This window comes from Somniosus microcephalus, chromosome 23, assembly GCF_052327205.1.
Source record: "Somniosus microcephalus isolate GS21.2 chromosome 23, FLI_Smic_1.0, whole genome shotgun sequence".
Lineage (NCBI taxonomy): Eukaryota > Metazoa > Chordata > Chondrichthyes > Squaliformes > Somniosidae > Somniosus > Somniosus microcephalus.
The window spans coordinates 29,566,182-29,585,421 of record NC_141009.1 but is presented as its reverse complement, the minus strand read 5'-3'; the positions used below and the strand labels follow the sequence as shown (position 1 = coordinate 29,585,421).

At 40.7% G+C, this 19,240-nt stretch overlaps 1 protein-coding gene across 6 annotated transcripts in view; it reads right to left on the bottom strand.

Annotated features, from left to right (window-relative positions):
* Positions 1 to 19,240, bottom strand: part of strbp (spermatid perinuclear RNA binding protein) — a 178,107-nt gene that overhangs the window by 99,888 nt on the left and 58,979 nt on the right. For all 6 annotated transcript variants that reach the window (XM_085965686.1, XM_085965693.1, XM_085965692.1 and 3 more), the window contains one exon: positions 2,817 to 3,008. Coding sequence is in view for 1 of the 6 variants with exons in the window: in XM_085965693.1 (XP_085821819.1) it covers positions 2,817 to 2,819 (3 nt within the window). In the remaining 5 variants the exon portion in view is untranslated. The remainder of the gene's footprint in view (positions 1 to 2,816; positions 3,009 to 19,240) is intronic.

Sequence of the window (19,240 nt, the reverse complement as noted above, 5' to 3'; positions counted from 1 at the left end):
GTATGAGGAAAATGGATGCCGAACCAGAGGAGGCAAAATTCGAAGGGTTCACCAAAAGCTTGGTCAAAAAGGTGGTTTTGAAGAGGGTCCTAGAGGAAAAGGTGGTGGAGAGATACATACATTTCTCCCTATTGGATTTACTTTTGTTTGTTGCACGTAAAATAATATCCAATAATTAAGTTAAAACTGTGGTCCTTGAACAGCTCTCAACTAACTTGAAGTAAGATGGCATTCCCATTAAAAGTTAAGGATAGTGGTTAGCATATCACACCAAGACAATGCCCATTGCAATACAAGTGGTTGATGTTGATCCCTCAAGAGGGGCTAAATAAAGAAATCCCACACCAGATAGGAATTGTGGAAAGACTTCACCAACAGTGTACTTTTAAAATATTTGCCATGTTATTAGGAAGTGTCGTATTTTTTCCCCGTAGGGTGTCTAGGCTATCCCAGATTTAGAAGTCTCTTTGGCTGAAAACAGTCCTTTAGCTGTCATGTCTAGACTACACATCTGCTGTGGCATAGACTTTTTAAATAAAAAAAATTGAAACATTATTCCTCTTTTCCTTTTCTGCCCTATTTTAACCACCGTCATTCCCTCCTACATATACTCCAGTACCATTTTACAGACAATAATCCATTAATAACTTTTTGAAGTGATTATTCATCAGTGAGCCCAAACAAGCATCAGTGGACTATTTGACTTCCGGGGCCATTACAGCTTAGCATAATCATGTCCTCAACTGATGTGCGCACATATGTGGCGAATACATGGATAGCAATTGGGAGCAGGAACCCCATCTCATGTTCCACTTCCATAGACATTGAAACCGAATGCAAGATTGACTACTCACTCACACTATAGGTTGGGCTGACTCAGCAAAGAGTAGTGATCAAACATGGAACCTTCCTAGTTTACAGGGTTAGGTGTCACACCTCACACAGTGCCATCATGGGGCAGTGGGGTGGGAAAAGAGAAATTACTAGTTTATAATATTTAACCTTGCTAGAGGAAATAAAAATATCTTGCTGCAAAGAGCAGAAATGCCAAGAGAACACTGGACAACTTCACTTTGACAACTTGAAGGCAAATAGACTGGCAAGTTTGGGTTACTGGGTACAGGATTTCCAGAGAACTAATGGCTTCTTGGGACCGCATCAGCAGGCCTGCGTCATCTTTTCATATCCACAATTCCATATATTGATGTTAGACGGAGATCCAAGTTGGAAAATACACCATCTGAACTCCCAATTATCCGCACTCATGCCTTCTCTATTATCTGCTAGAATTCTCAGGAAAGTCTTAAGCAAGACAATGCCGCATTGCATAAATCACTAATGCTCTGGTTATTCATATTTCATCGCCTTTTCTCATTTTGTTGTTCCCATTTATATTGCGTTTCTCCATTCTGTCCCAAGGGTACTGCTGTACCAAACAGGCAAGACCAAATTTTGGAGACTCTCGATTATCTGCCATTTTCCATAATTCTCTTGCAGTAACATTTGCCTTGGAAATAGTGTGCAGCATTTTAAATATATCAGCAGCGCCTTGCTTGAAGATAGCGCAGTTTTTAAATGTCACCAGGACCCTGATTATTGCCTTCAAATTATTCCCTAGTATAGTACTTTTTTTTTTATATTAATGCATGATTAATTATTCTTTTTTCACGTCGTAATATTTTTACTAGTACATAATAGATACTTTTGCTGTAGTAAATTTCTTATTAGTGTTAAGAGGTGCACAGTGTGCAAAAGGACATTAATATAACCGTGGTTAATGATGATTGGTCTAAAAAAAAACTACCATGTGGATGCTACTCATCAGACTACAAAAGAACAACCCACACAAAAATTGTGAGGATTGAATTACAAGAGCACTTTATTAACTAAGCTAAGGTGGATACTTCTGAATTAATTCCTCCCATTAGTGCAAACATTTTCTAACTTCCTTCATTTTCTGTTAACATTTAACATCTGCTGCTACACACCACTACAAATGTCTTCAAATTGATTAGATACTTACAGGATTTTTTTTGACCTTTAGTTACACTAGCAATTACATTTTGAGACTAAGACATCTACAATTAAATTCAAAGCATACTTTACTGATCATTTTCATTTAATCACAACTGCACTTTTGCCTTTAATGCTAAGTCAGGTTTTCAAGCAATATATGATAAAGGCCACAAGAAAATAAAGCCCATGGTCACAAATAATGACTACAAAAATGTCATTCTTAATAGAACACAGTATTAATATCTACACTACTTCCCTCAAGTTTCATATGCATGCTTTTTGACTTCACCGTGTAATCAGGTGGTGTAATAAAGTAATTTGAGCACAAGATTAAATAATACTGACATGCAGCATCCGTTTACCTAACTATAGCCAAGCCAGCTGATGCATCTGTCAAAGTATCCTGATTCACTCTCTGCAATGATTTTGCTACACAGAGGACAATGACAAGCACCTAAAATTTTAGCTATGCAGCAGAGTCCAAGGTCATTTGGCATCTTACAGCAGCATGTTAACGCCAGTTTCATTAGAGAGCGTAATTTATGAACATCCTTTTTGCAATTCATAATTCATATGCTGCAGACTCTTGAGGCTTCATTTTGTGGTTTAAAGACCTTGGCAATAAATCAACCACACTATACTCTGCACATGGAATTGTGGTACCCATGTACTTAATATCAAACTATTGAATAGATTGTTGTTGAACGTTTTTACTGAGCTGTGCTGATTGCATCCATTAGACTGCCTGCTAATTTTTCCACATAAAACAAGGTCAAAAGCATCAAAGCCGAAGAACATACCATGATTCTCCACTTGCTATTCCAGCCTCCCTTTTCCGTCTCGTCCTGTTCGATGCTTCTTACTTTCTGCAATCTCCTTGAGCCACTGGTTTTCCTTTTCGCAACAGAACTTCCTCATAAGCTCTTGTAATCCCTTGACAACTCAGATCTTAAAATAGCAAATGGTACAACAAGACGTTCTTTTTAACGTACCTGGAGAAAAAGAACACAGTAGTCCAAAGTGAAATCCATGCAGCAAAAAGCACTTGACCAAGTACTGTTATTTTGCAATGTCTTTTAAATTACAAAAGAAAAATGCTAATTTCAATTCCAAAATCCTAGGTTATGTGGAATTGAAACTAGACACTCGGTACCACTATATGATGAGGTAACCTATCTTCAAAAGTGGTCACACCATTAAGGTTGAATCGAAAGCAGAGGCTCTGGGGAATATGGAGCTAGCAATCTACAGCATATCTAATTGAATGCTTGGTTGCTCCATATTCCCAAGTTTCTGGATAGGTTAAACATGCCAAGGTTTCTTTCTTCCCATTTGACAATCAGAAACCACAAATCTGTTGTTAAATGCATACACAACATTTAAAAGCCTGTTCATTTTTTTCTGGATTGATGATATGCATTCAATCCGTGCATAAAAATCAATTATCTCCCATCTCATTAAATGAATGTTTACACATGCATGCAATCTCTACTCATGAACCTTTAGGAGTTCACATACTAATCATGTTTGTTTTGCAGTACTTCAACTAACTGCGGTTGTTAAAAATGTCGTATTTCTCAAGCATCCAATAATGCACAAGTTTTACAATAGATCATGCATAGAACACTTATTTGTCACTCAGGTTTCACAGGGTACAAATTCATAAGGAAAATACAATAGGGAGTCTAAGGTGCTAATTGTGAAATCTGCAGCCCAATTACACAATCAGCGGAAAACATTGTATACCACTGTCAAAGACAGACTATACATTTAATACTGATACAAAAGCAAAATACTGCGGATGCTGGAAATCTGAAATAAAAACAGAAAATGCTGGAAATACTCAGATCAGGCAGCATCTGTGGAAAGAGAAACAGAGTTAACGTTTCAGGTCGATGACCTTTTAATATTGGTATGGGAAATGCAGCCTTTTGTTTGTGTATTTTCAAAGTATATTGAATGAGGTATCTGGGCTGAATTTCTGCCAATAAAATTTCAGTTTTTCAGTTTTCCAACCAGCAGAAAAGCTCCGTCTTTTAAGTTTGTGCCAACCAGCACAGAAGTTAGGCTAGTTTTGAAACTGCAGCATGTTGTATAACATAAGTGAGCTTCTGTTTAAAAGTTGATGTCAAAGAGAAAGTGAATGATGTCTTTATTATTTTGCATATTTTGATGATAACAGTGAAATGGATAATTCACTGTTTTATACTGTTTATTTAATGGTTTTATTTAAACCATCTTGATCTGATATGTATAGTGAATTCAGAATGTATGAGTTCACTTTGTCTTCTATTCCTTCAGCTGGAATACAGGTCTGCTTGCAGGAGCAGTCAGTGATGCTGAACCTATGAAAACATCTAGCATAAAAATCCAAAAACACAACAATGAGACAGAACCCCAGCATATTAGAAAACACTTAAAACTAGATTGTAGGAAAGAATCCTGGTGCAACGCCAGAATCGGAACTTGCTATTCATAGAACCCAGTTTCTTGGTTTAAGATTTTTTTTTAATGGAATATATTTACTTCATTCAGCACTTGTAAATGAGTTCGTTTTAGTTGCTCACAGAGCTGGCTTGTTCCTTTATCAAAAGTACAGCTGGGAGGCGGCAGTGCATGCAGCACAGGAGAAATAGTTGGAAAGTGAAAGGTGTTTACAGGTATGAAGCCCTCCAATAGGGAAAAGTGTGTAAATTTTCAATGTATATATTGTTATTATATGTGCAAATCACATTGCTCTGCGATCAAGCTATTTCAAACTGCAGCTTTATAGGCTGGGATTTGTTAAAACTGGACATGTTATACATGGAATCTCTTAATTTACAGGAAGATTATCCTGAAGTAATTTTGGTTATGTACATGTCTAGTATTCATACTACTGAATGGCTTTATTAAGACAGCATGGAAACTTCATAGCATTAGATAAGGTCCCACATAAAAGATTAGCATGGAAAATTGAGGCTCATGGGATAAAGGGGAAAGTTTTGGCGTGGATAGGGAACTGGCTGTCAGATAGAAAACAGAGAGTTGGAATAAACGGCTCATTTTCTGAATGGCAGGCAGTAACAAGTGGGGTACCACAGGGATCTGTCCTGGGCCCCCAGCTGTTCACAATTTACATTAATGACCTGGATCAGGGAGTCGGATGCAGCATTTCCAAATTTGCAGACGACACTAAACTAGGAGGGGGGGTGGGCTCAGAGGAAGAGACCAGGAAGCTCCAGAGCGATTTGGACAGACTGGGCGATTGGGCGGATAAATGGCAGATGCACTATAATGTGGACAAGTGCGAAGTTATCCACCTTGGGTGCAGGAACGGGAGGGCAAATTATTATTTAAATGGCAATAGATTGGGAGAGGGGGAAGTACAGAGAGACCTGGGTGTTCTTGTACACCAGTCACTGAAGGCGAGCATGCAGGTGCAACAGGCGGTCAAGAAGGCAAACGGTATGCTGGCCTTCATAGCAAAAGGGTTAGAATACAGGAACAGGGATACCTTGCTGCAGCTGTACAGGGCACTGGTGAGACCACACCTCGAGTACTGTGTACAGTTTTGGTCGCCTCATCTGAGGAAGGATGTTCTTGCCATGGAGGGGGTGCAGCGGCGATTCACCAGGCTGATACCAGGAATGGCGGGAATGACCTATGAGGAGAGACTATGTAGTTTAGGGATGTACACACTGGAGTTTAGAAGATTGAGAGGGGACCTCATAGAAGTGTATAAAATTCTGACAGGTCTAGACAGACTGGATGCAGAAGGAATGTTTCCCTTGGCGGGTGAGAACAGAACTAGAGGACATAATTTAAGGATAAGGGCTAAACCATTTAGGACAGAGATGAGGGGGAATTTCTTCACTCAGAGAGTGGTGAACCTGTGGAACTCATTGCCACAGAGGGCAGTGTACGCCAGCTCATTAAATATATTTAAGAGGGAATTAGATATATTTCTACGGGCAAAAGGGGTTAAGGGTTACGGAGAGAAGGCGGGGACGGGATACTGAATTAAAGGATCAGCCATGATCTCATCGAATGGCGGAGCAGGCACGAAGGGCCGAATGGCCTACTCCTGCTCCTATCTTCTATGTATCTATGTATCTATGTATCTACAAATGGTTTCAACAAAGGTACTGCATCCTTCAAAAGGACAAAAATGATTGCTAATATGTCAAAGTTCCATTTTAATAACATTTACAGTAAGATGATTTTATTAGGAAACAAAAACTTTTTATTCACCTAGTAAGAAGCTATTCTGCCATCTCTCCGCCCCTCCGACAGCACTGAAAGCGGCCCTAACCAGTGACGAACAATATTCAACTGAATGATACCATGCTGCATTATCCTTTCTCGACGTTTTTTCAGCCTTTGACATGGTCAACTGCACCACCCTCCTCCAACCCCCATTGTCCGCTGTCCAGCTCGCTGGGACTGCCCCTATGTGGTTCCACTCTTAACTAACCGATTATAATCAGACTATCTCTACCGATGGCTTCTTGTCTCACTCATGCACTATCACCGTTGGAGGCCCACAAGATCCCATCATTAGCCCTCTCCACTTCCTCATCTACATGCTGCCTCTTGGTGACATTATCTACAGACATGGGGTCAGCTTCCACATACAGGAAACTTTCTGGTATCCGGCACGGACAGGACCGACGTGGTGCCGGATCATCAACAATTCCGGATAACCGAACGCTATAGTAAAAGATACGGAGCTCAGAGCTCCGTATAAAGCAACAAACCCTGTTGCAGCTTCAAAACAAATCGGCACAAGTTGCAAGCGTCTCTGTAGCTTAGCAACAGCTTCAGCTACATCCTTGCACAGCAACAAATGGAGTAAAAAAATGTATTAAAAAAAGCTACCTGAACCGACTCCTGAATTTTGCCGGTGGATAGAGCGTTCCAGTTATTTAGGGGCTGGTTAATCGAAAGTTTCCTGTATATGCTGATAATACCCAGTTCTACCTTTCCACCATCTGTCTCAACCCCTGCCCTGCTCATGTGCTGTCAGACTGTTCGTCCGAAATCCAGTCTTGGATGAGCTGCAATCTCCTGCAGTTAAACACTGGGAAGAGTGAAGCCAACGTCGTCGGCTCCCTCGCTATCCAGTACCCTGCCAATCAATTTGACGGCTGTAGCCATCTTTATCATACCAAATGTAAATGAGGTCCTTTCAAATTAATCTACTTCCCTACAGATTGCCCTTGTCCCAATTTGTGGAAATAGTGCGTTGTTTCAGACTTGGTGGTAGTCACAGGAACAATGTGCGCCAGGGTGTCCAACTTCAACCATCTCCTCCTCAACTCAAGTCTCTGACTTATGTGCTCCCATCAGAATTGAATTCCGACCTTCTTGATAATTGGGGTCAGGTCATTGGGTTACCACTGAATGCCTGTGGCATATAAATAGATTCAAACTTTGAACAGTAGATCTAGCTTTACTAAATGTAATGCAAGACAAGTTGGTGTGCATCTGGACAAACATTAGCATCATCTGGCATATAAACAAACGAGATGGGACCCAATTACTGCCCAAGTCAGGATGCAATACTGTATTGGCTTATCATTGCTCCTTAATCAAAGGACTGCACAATTGGCGCAACATCTAGCGTGAGTGAACAATACCACAGCTGATGCTGTCAGATGGTCAAGGATTTACCTGCAAGAATGAAAGATCCACTCCTGAGCTGGACAATTTCCAGATCTGAGGTTACCATCAGATTCCTCAAAAATGGATGGTAGATTGCGCCCTTGGACATCAATTTCTGTCTGCTTTTCCACCTTTTTCTCTCATTCTCAAGGCTTTATAGAAGATCCAGACAGAGGGAGCAAAGGTGATCCTGATAACTCCATATTGGCCACAGAAGTCTTTTTTTTAAAAAAGGTATCTTGGCATTAATGCGCAGATAACCTCACCTCTTAACAGAACAAACTTTTTCTCAAATCTTGGAGTAGATTCTTCATCCAGATCCAACATGCAACAACTTGATAGCCTGACTGTTGAGAGGGAATGTTTCCTAAACCAAGATTTATCTAGAAGGTCGATGCCTACAGCATTAGTGGCAATCTACTGCACTAGACTGAGAAGCGGCTGAAAATAGATGTAGATGGATTTGGATTTTCTTGGAGAACAATGAGGTCCCACAGAGGTCATGCGTTGGGACCATTGCGGTTTAATATTTTTATTCATGATCCAGATGTCGGTGTTGGGGAAATGATCTGCAATTTTGCAGATGATACAAAATTACGAGAGAGTTGAGACTGTAGACGATGCTCGACTACTACAGGCAGATCTAGATGAACTGGTGGGGGGGGGGGGGGGGCGGTTAGGCTCGTGACTAGCAAATTATGTTCAACTTAGAAAAGAGATGCATGTGGGCAGGGTGGATGCTCAACATACATACATACATACACTGTTCAGGGAAAAGTACGAAAGCTGGTGGAAAAAACAGAGAAAGATAAGCGTTCTCGTGTATAGATCTCTAAACGTTCATGACAAATGCAGTCAAGCGATAGATAGGCGCACCATCAGTGTTCTCGCTCAGGCCAACATCCCCAGCATTGAAGCTTTGACCACGCTCGATCAGCTCCGATGAACGGGTCACATCGCCCGCATGCCCGAAACGAGACTCCCACGGCAAGAGAGCCCGAGGTGGGCAGAGGAAATGCTTCAAGAACACCCTCAAAGCTTCCTTGAAAAAGTGCAACACCCCAACCGACACCTGGAAATCTCTGGCCCAAGCCCGCACAAAATGGAGGAGAAACATCCGGGAAGGCGCCGAACACCGAGTCTCTTCACCGGGAGCAAGCGGAAGCCAAACGCAAGGAGCGCACGTCAACCCAAGCTACCCCACCCACCCGCCCCTTCAACCACCGTCTGCCCCACCTGTGACAGAGACTGTAGGTTCTGCATTGGACTCATCAGTCACTGAGAATTCATGTTTAATGTGGAAGCAAGTCATCCTCGGTTCCGAGGGACTGCGAAGAAGACGACGACGACCTACAGTTGCTCTCTGAATGCAGTAATCACGTAATGCTAACCAACTCTTTCATGCTAACCAACTCTTTCATATGGTCCCGAGATGCTTGCTTAGTACCTTACCATTATCAATTTAACAGTGGGAAGATCGGCTCCATCAAAAGTTTACATCTGGGGGAGTTTCCAGACTTCCCTGGAAATCCTGTCTATCATGAACTCAGGCTCCAAAGCTTTACTAGACTGAAGGGATCGAATACCTTTAGTCTGCTGGGGCATTGGCTATGCTGAGAGCTGATTACTTTGAAGTTTTGTCTTCAGTCCAGCAGGGCCACAAGGCACCAAAGGTGCATCGGGCACGCACTGCAAGGTCGATGCGCCTACCCTGGCATGATGAATGGGGCGGGGGGGGGGGGCGGTGGGGAAAGAGAGAGAGTGTGGCGGGCGGACAAAGGTTCCACTCTGCCGCATTTGTGCTGACAGTAGGTCCACAAGAATTTCAGGGCTTTGTTTTTTTAAAAATTCATTCATGGGATGCGGACATTGCTGGTAAGATCAGCATTTATTGCCCTTGAGAAGGTGGTGGTGAGCCATATGGTGAAGGTACTCCCACAGTGCTATTGGGGAGGGAATTCCAAAATTTTGACCCAGCGACGATGAAGGAACGGAGATATATTTCTAAGTCAGGATCGTGTGTAACTTGGAGGGGAACTTGCAGGTGATGGTGTTCCCATGCACCTACTGTCCTTGTCCTTCTAGGTGGTAGAGGTTGCGGGTTTGGGAAGTGCTGCCGAAGAAGCCTAGGTGAGTTGCTGCAGTGCATCTTTTAGATGCTACAAACTGCAGCCACGGTGCGCAAGTGGTAGAGGGACTGAATGTTTAAGGTGCCCATCAAGCGGGCTGTTTGTCCTGGATGGTGTAGAGCTTCTTGATCTTTCTTTAAATTAAGCTCCAAGAACTACACTCCCACCTATCTGTCCCCACAGCCTCTCAACGAATAGGCAGCATACTTCATCACTGACTGGCCACTATTTGAGGTTGAACCAGTCCATTCACAACTTTGGCGTGCTATTTGACTGATAAGAGCTACCGACCACATATCCGCTCCATCACCTGACTGCCTACTTCCACCTCGAACATTGTCAGTCTCTGTCCCTGCCTCAGTTCATATGCTGCTGAAACCCTAATCTATGCCTTTGTTACTTCTAGGCTTGACTATTCCAATGCACTTCTGGCTGGTCTGCCATTCTCCATAAACCGGAGCTCCTCCAAAACTCTGCTGCCCGTAACCTAACTCTCACCAAGTCCCATTCACCCATCACCATGTGCTTGCTGACCTACATTGACTCCCAGTCCGACAATGCCTCGATTTTAAAATTCTCATCCTTGTTTTCAAATCCCTCCATGACCCTCGCCCCTCCCTATCTCTAACCTCCGGCAGCCCTACAACCCTCCAAGATATCTGCGTTCCTCTTGTGCAGTCCCGATTTTAATCTCTCGACCATTGGTGGCTGTGCCTTCAGATGTGCAGGCGTAAGCTCTGGAATTCCCACCCTAAACCTCTTCGCCTCTCTATCCTCTAAGACGCCCCTTAAAACCTACCTCTAACGCCTCCTTATGTGGCTCAGTGTCAAATTTTGTTTTATAACGCTCCTGCGAAGCACCTTGGGACGTTTTACTATGTTAAAGGTGCATAAAAAATGCAAACTGTTGTTAGCCTGCAAAAGTAAGGACACATCAGATCTGAAGCTGGTGGTTGCCGAGAGCACAGAAAGACTTACAGAAACTGTTATCCCGGTACCAACAGGCAAGTCACAAATCTTCAATAGCCTAAAACAAGCTCACAACCTTGCGATTAATTCTACATTTGAACAGTCGCTTACAAGGAGCAGAATTCCAGATGCTGGCATATTTTGGCAGCCTGTTCCAGTAAAAGAAATTGTTACATTTCGCCAATACTTCTTAAATCATCCTCAATGCAAAACATGATCTTCCATAGGCAAGCCCGAACTGCCTTCTGAGCCAACCTTATGTTTGGAGTAGCTGAGAATGTTCACCCACTGGCGCGCTATGAATCCTATCATTAAGCTGTGCATCGGACATAGTACAGCCATGTGTATTCTTCCCTTATGACACACCGGCTTACTTTTAACAATGCAATTAACAGGACAATTTTCTCCAGCCCTCTCTGAATCTGTGGGAAACATCATTGTTAGAAATAATATCGCTCAGGCTAAAAATTATGAATTTATAACAAGAAAAATTATAAGAAACAAAAAGTACATCAGGTTAAATAATATAGTAAGAGCTCACAATGAAAGGTTTACAGGTTACATTAACCTGAAGGAACCACTAAAAGCTCCAGCGTATAATAAAACAGCAAAATAGGAAATGAGAAAGATGAGGCGCCAGTCTGCTTATATGCTTCAGTTCTTGGATTGTCAAACTAGTACAAAGAAAAATAAAAAAGGTAAAATCACAATTAATTAAAAACTGCCCAACTTGGAAATATTGCTTGCAACGCCAGATCAGAGGCAAAACAAACTGTAGATGTAAATTCTCAACAGGCAACAGAATTTTACTCGAGTAGAGACACAGACACATGCTTGCGCATTCTCCCCTTACGACACAGTAATCAAATCACTTATTTTTAACAATGCAGTTAAAAGACTTGCATTTATATAGCGCCTTTCACGACCTCAGGACGCCCCAAAGCACTTTACAGCCAATTAAGTACCTCTGAAGTGTAGTCACTGTTGTAATGTAGGAAACACGGCAACCAATTTGCGTACAGCAAGGTCCCAGCAGTGTGACAATGACTGGATAATCTGTTTTAGTGATGTTAATTGAGGGATAAATATTGGCCAGGACAACTCCCTGCTTTGTTAAAAGGACAATTTAAATTTGTCGTTAATACACAATATATTCAGACTGACCTACTCAAGCCAACACAAAATAACTCCAACCATGGCTTCCATTTCAAGCATTACATATGCCTAGGCCAAGCTACTTTCTAGGTTTTATTTCGAGGTATAGAATATTAAAGTCAAGAGGTAATGATGAGCCAATATAAAAATTAAGACCTCAGTTAAGAATACGATGTGCAATATTGGGCACCATACTATAGGAAAGACTGAGCCTTTAGAGAAAGTGAACCACTAGGATGCTGCCTGGTATGACAAGGAAAAATACAAAGACAGATTTGAAAAATTGTGTCTTTTTTGTCAGAACAATGAAGATTGCAGGGAGATATACTACGCAGGTTAGATAGAAGCAAAATGTTTCTAGTAGTTGAAGAGTCAAGAACTAGGGGCCATGGATACAAGATTAAATGTATGAGATTTAAAACAGAAAGCAGGAGAAATTTCTTCAGAGTTACACTGCTGTGAAATTCACTTCTAGGGTTGGTGATTGATGCAGAAACTATGTCAACATTCAAGATTAGATTGGATAGGTGAAAAAAAGGGGCTGAAGGGATATGGAAACAGGGTGGGTAAATGTGATTAGAACTATTTGCCCATGACAGGTGAATGCCAACACAGACTGGTGGAACCAAAGGCCTGTTTCCATATTGTAACTTCTATTTTTTTTTAGGGCTGTCAATTAATCACAATTAACTTCCACAAATAACATGGTAATTTTTTTTTTTTTTTTTTTAAATAAGGGTGTTAATCACAGAAGTTGGGCAGAGTACAGCTAGGTAGGAATTTGTTAATTACAATCAATTGTTGCCTTGACACAGTCATTCGTTGACAACCTGGGCCAATAACACTCTGATCCGCCTGCAACCTTCAGTACACCTGAAATCCTCACCATAAGCTCCTGCATATGTGCAGCCCTTATCCTCTGCACATGTGCAGCCATTACAGACTGCGAATGTGCACCATTATTAAATATGCCATTAAAACCAAGAATATTAAAACTTTTAACTGAGATTAATTATGATTATTTTCTTCAATTGTTGGACAGCCCTCATTTCTATGTCTTTTTGAACTATACAGAGTCCAGGAGTAAGTGATGGAGTCACCTTGCAGTCTGATAAGAGAGCTGATAATTAGGTTACCTTTAAAGCAGGATATGCAACGTACTCACTAAGAATTAACTGTAGGACAGACTAGATGAAATATTTCCATGCAAGTGCGGTAATAACTACTTAATTTGTATCAGAACTACCAACTCAAAATAAATTACTTATCTGTATAACTGATTTTTTTTTCAAACAACGTATATTAAAAAAACGTTCGACAGCAAAGAGACACGACTTAGGCACCAAATGTTGCTCAATTACAGGGAATGTTAAGAATCTCACTGAAGTAGAAGTCCATTAACTTAAATATTTAAACTGCTCAAAGCTCAACAATACCCATGTCATTGTCTCCAGCACATTCCAACAATGAATAAACAAAAGTATACAAATTAAGTTATTTTCTTTTCCATCCAATTTTCTCCCCTTGTCCCTCTTTTCCTCAATGCAGTACCGTTCTATATGCAGCAGCAAGCAGGCTTCCAGCAACTCAACCAGGTTACCATTCACACGGTAAATATGGTTGAAGAAGGGCATTTGACCAATCTTAGCTCAGCCTTCCAGAAAGGCACTACAGTCCCCTCATTGAGGTATCAAATGGTTTCTTAAATGTTTCCAGGGTTTAATTTCTACTACTCCACTCAGAAGTCCATTCTGTGCATTGATCAGTCTTTGTACAAAGAACAACTTCAAGACATCAGTACTAAATTTTCCTTTTACTTGTCCCATTCTCAATGCTTCGGGGTAAATCTCTCCCAACAATTAGAAGCTTAAATGTTTAGAGTGGGGATACGAAAATCCCCACTCTCAATGTTTAAATGGAGACACAGTAAATTAAAAAAGATAAATAGATAGAAAGTTGAACTATATAAGCCAAAACAGTAGAGTACAACTCAGGAAGTCAGGTTAAAACTGTGTAGCATTGCAGTTGGGCTCATCCTACAGTACTGTGTCCAGCTGCAAAGACAGAGGCCCTGGAAGAAGTTCAGTGAAGAACATCGAGACTGATACCTAGTGCTGGAGGGCTGATTTATGAGAAAATACTTTGCTTAAGGTGCTCCCTTCACATCTTTCAAGTGAGACCATTGGAAATGATATACTTGGCTGCTGGTCCTCAGTATTTCTGAATTCTATACCAGCTCTTTACTCACTGAGCCATTGTGGGCAAAGTGAAAGGGATTGGAGTTCGGAAACTGCAAGCATTATAAAAACTTTCACCATTCGTTTATATAAACATCCTAAAGTATTTAGCCAATTTGTCTCAATAAATATTCTACCATAAATGACTTTTGACTTTTACTGCAGTCAAAATGTACATATAATTAATCTTCAACAAGGTTTCCAAAAAGTAATTTTATACTTCAACGCCAAGACAATCTTTCAATCTCACTGACCATCCCATACAGGCATAGCTTATCCAACAGATAAAAAATGCCAGCAAACTGGTTTGTGACAAAAACAGTAGGTTGCCATTCATTACAACAAATCAAAATAGTTGTTAAATGTTATTTATTGGGTAATGCTGGTTAATAAAAATTTTTTAGGGTTAAAATGGGAAATTACATCATGTTAATAGTTTTAAAAATGTATTCATACAGATGTTCAGTACTTAATGCAAATATTTCTCTGGTTTAATCTGACCTTGTAAAGGGATTCTAGAAAGATTCTTCATCCTCCACCACCAGCTGCCGTCATTGGTCAAGGTAGCAAGGAATCAAAAAAATTCAAGAACAGCAATCCTTCAGCAATGTATTTTGAGTGGTTAATTCTCATCTTTGAAAACCAGCTCGTCTGTCTAACATGCATAAATGAATGAACAGTCAGTGAAGGAAAAGTTGCTCTGAATTTTTAAGAAAATGTGCTTTTCTAAAAAAAAAAGGGCCAATTGGCACATTTAGAAAACCTTTGCTTATACAGAAATTGGTGCTACATTCCAGCCTTCAAATCTTATATAGAATACATTTAAAAACATGAACTTCGTTATTTCCCCAATTTTGGTGGCAAGAATTTGCTGTGTGAAGGGTGCAACAAGAGAATTTTTGTCTTACTCAGATCTAAAGCTATAGTTTTAAAACAGTAACTAAAAAGATTGGAAGCAGTCAAACTGCAAGAAACGGCAGATTTCTTTTGATCGGGAATTAATTCAGATAAAGATGCTTTGATTATGGTGTGAATTAAATTGTACACTAAATGGGTTTATATGGGTGTTGGGTGCTTAGATCCCAGAAATTATGTATTTAATTTCTCATTAGCATTCGATGGAATCACCTTCATATTATTAGGATTGGACGTTACAAGTGCCAGAGTGATTCTTTTTCGACCTCAACTGATTCATGGCCTCAACTGATTCATGGCACTGTTTTAAAGGTCATTAAAAGCTGCAAGACAGGACTTTTTTTTTTTTTTTTTATAAAGTCAGCAGTACTAGTATACAATCTTATAACCATATACATCAAACTCCATGGACATTTGAAGTTACACCTCGAGACCAATTTAAGCTGCGCGAAGCAAGCTTGACTGTGCCGCGCAGTAAAAGAAACCGCCCGCTCACTCCGTTCCGCCTCACAGCAGCGGGGGCCTTTAATAACACAGCAAAGTAGCAGCGGCCAAGAAAAGTATCCAATCAGGGAGATTAAATTCAACGCAGAAAAGTGTGAGGTGTTACATTTCGGCAGTAAGAATGAGGAGAGAGAATACAGGCTAAATGATACAATTTTAAAGGGGGTGCAAGAACACAAGAGACCTGGGGGTGTTTGTGCACACATCTTTGAAGGTGGCAGGACAGGTTAACAAAGCAGTTAGTAAAGCATATGGGATCCTGGAGTTTTTTTAAAAATAGAAGCAGAGAGAGTACAAAAGCCAGAAAGTTATGCTAAACTTATATAAAACCACTAGTTCAGCCCCAGCTGGCGTATTGTGTCCGATTCTGGGCACCACACTTTAGGAAGGACGTGAAGGCTTTGGAGAGGATACAGCAGAGATTTACTAGAATGGTTCCAGGGATGAGGGATTGCAGTTACGTGGATAGACTGGAGAAGCTGGGGTTGTTCTCCTTAAAGGCTCTCTGTAGTGGGTTAGAGTGCGTGCCTTTTATTTTTGCAATGGTACGTGAACAAACGTTCAACTGATTTTCAGCAAACTCAGTTTTCTGTATTTCCAACATTTGCAGTATTTTGCTTTCAGTTTTCTGTACATTTTACACACTGCAGAATAAAGCAGATTATACCTCCGTGTATTCGATCTATCCAAAGGCAGACCGAGTTAAGAAATACACGGGCTTAAGACATGGAGATCTGATCCAGATCACAAGGGAGTTTCATTGTCACATTCTTGTGTCTCGTTACTGTAGTGCCAGATTGGGGGAAGTGGGTGTCTAAAAAAAAAAACAGGCAAACGCAAACACCGATCAACACCACAAAACCCAAACCTATCTGTTTATAGCACTGAGCAATGCCACATACAATGAAACATTTTGAAATGCACACAATTATGTATGCAAACATAGCAGCCATTTGGCATAAGCATGATCTCATGTGCAGCAAGAAGATGAATAACCAGTTAATCTAGTTTTGGTGGTGCGAATTGAGGGAGCAACATGGCCAAGACACTGGCAGAAGTCCCTGCTCTATGTGAAATATTGCCTTCGGATCTTTAACATTCACCCAAACAGACCAACTTGGTTTGAACATCTGACAATGCGGCATCCCCTCAGTACTGCTCTGGAGTGTCAGCTTTGTTAATGTGTGGAGGGGTCCAGGAGTGGTGCTTCAATCAACAACCTTTGACTCTTCTCCATTTGCAGTTACCTAACAGGACCCTGCTTTGTGGGCGAGTAGTTACCAGCTTCTAATTAAGGCAGCAGATGCAACAAAATTATTGGCACATCAACTGTTCGAGTCCACTTTATTGACAGTCACACAAATCAATTTCCAGGCTTTGTGGTCAAAAATATCCTTACGGTCATATGTTCGAAGAAGTTGAATACATTATTTGTATAGAACTAAATTATGGTCCAAGTCAACATCTACCTGGGTACTGCAAGTCCATTAGACCATTATTAATCAGGCATTTTAAAATAGATATTCTTTATTTTATTTTGAAATAGCATCTGTGAAACAGTCACCTTAAACCACGGGAGAACCCATTAGCAAGTAACATAATAAAAATCTGTAATATAAATACTGGAAATGCATTCATTAAAAAAAACACAGTTGCTGCTGGATAATGATACATTTCCATTGCACGACAGTGCTTCAAGACGAGCCCAGACTTCAGAAAAGTAATCGAATGCCAATAGCCACTTTTCTCTTTGAGGAGTATCTAAAATAATGAATTGTTGAAAAATGAATACAGGAGCCACAGAAAGATGTCAATCTTTGGCATTTATATAATCTATCCAACTTTAGATGAACAACTCAGAAGATTGTAAAAGTTAGGAGTGTGTGTGAGAGAAAATGAGAAGCTAAAAAGTGTTATGATGATACAGTACAGTAAGCTTTTCTTGTGTTCTATACAATTCAGAGAGCATATTGAGGGGAAAAAAGGAGAAAAAGAGAGAAAAATGAGGCAGAGAGGGGTAGTATTTGTTTTTAGTTAAACTGTGAAAACAAAAAGCTGAAGAGGCAAATAGATAGGAAGGAGGGGTGGGGGGGGGAAACAGGTTGAAGTTGAGAGAGAGAATGCAGAACAGGCATCAGAGCACCTTGGGGACCAAGCAGGACTGGAAGGAGGGACAAGGGTGGGGCAACTGACAGCAGAGTGAGGAGGCAGGGAGGATGTTCAAAGGTAGTTCAAAGCAGAAGTTTAAGGGGAGATTTAATAGGGGTGTTCAAAAATGAGGGGTTTCGAAAGATAGATAAGGAGAAACTTTCCAAGGGCAAGAGGGTCGCTAATCCAAGGACACAGGTTTAAGATAATTGGGAGAGGGAAAAAAAAAATCAAAGGGGGAAATGAGGAGAATTTTTTTTTTTTTTTTTTTTTTTTTTTTTAAATACCTGTATACACAGCAAGTTATGATCTGGAATGCACTGCCGGAAAGAGTGGTGGATGCAGATTCAATAGTAACTTTCAAAAGGGAATTGGATATAGAATTGAAAAGGAGAAATTTGCAAGGCTATGGCAAAAGAGCAGGGGAGTGAGGCTAATTGGACCGCTCTTTCAAAGAGTGAGCACGGACACGATGGGCCGAATGGCCTCCTTCTGTGCCGTATGTTTCTATGACGATCTAGGAGTAGTAGGAAGGGGAGGGGACAGTGGGAAGGCAAAATAGTAGAGGACTCAATGGGAGAGAATATGGAAACAAAGCTGCTCGAGTGCTGCAATCCCCACCAGAAAATGCAGTCCTTCCCCACCATACACGAGCCAAAAGAAAAAGAGAGAAGAGAAAAAAACCAGAAGTGCGAGTGTAAGAAAGAGAAACAGCATCACAAAGATAACAGATACAGCCAAGAGACTATATTCTGTGACTTAACTTGTGCCACAGCACACAAGATCCACTAATAAAGTGTTAAATGGCATGTATACGGTTAACTATATAACTTGAAGATAAGTCAGTAACACAAGAGGATATAAACTTAACTTGTGGAAAAGCAAATTTAAAATAATTAGAAGAAAATCTTCTCAATGGGTAATAAATATTTGGAATTATCTGCCAGGTGAGGTTGTGCATTCAAAGATAAAAAGTTCAAAATGCAGTTGGATGCGAGGCAGGCTGAGTTGGAGTAGTTGAGGATCAGCTTCAGTGCCTGAATTATGTTTATATTTTCTTATGGTCTTATCTCTATAACTTTCAATTCAAACCCTCTCAAGACATACATAAATGACCTAAAGATTTTAGCAATTTATAAAGCCTTCTCTGCTCCAAGGAGAAGAAGTCCAGTTTCTCCAGTCTATCCACGTAACTGAAGTCCCTCATCCCTGGAATCATTCTCGTAAATCTTTTCTGCACCCTCTCCAAGGCCTTCACATCCTTCCTAAAGTGCGGTGCCCAGAATTGGGCACAATACTCCAGTTGAGGCTGAACCAGTGTTTTATAAAAGTTCATCATAACTTCCTTGCTTTTGTACTCTATGCCTCTATTTATGAAGCCCAGGATCCCGTATGCTTTTTTTAAACCGCTTTCTCAACCTGCCCTGCCACCTTCAACGATTTGTTGTGCATATATACCCCTAGGTCTCTCTGTTCATGCACCGCCATTAGGATTGTACCCTTTTGTTTATATTTCTTCTC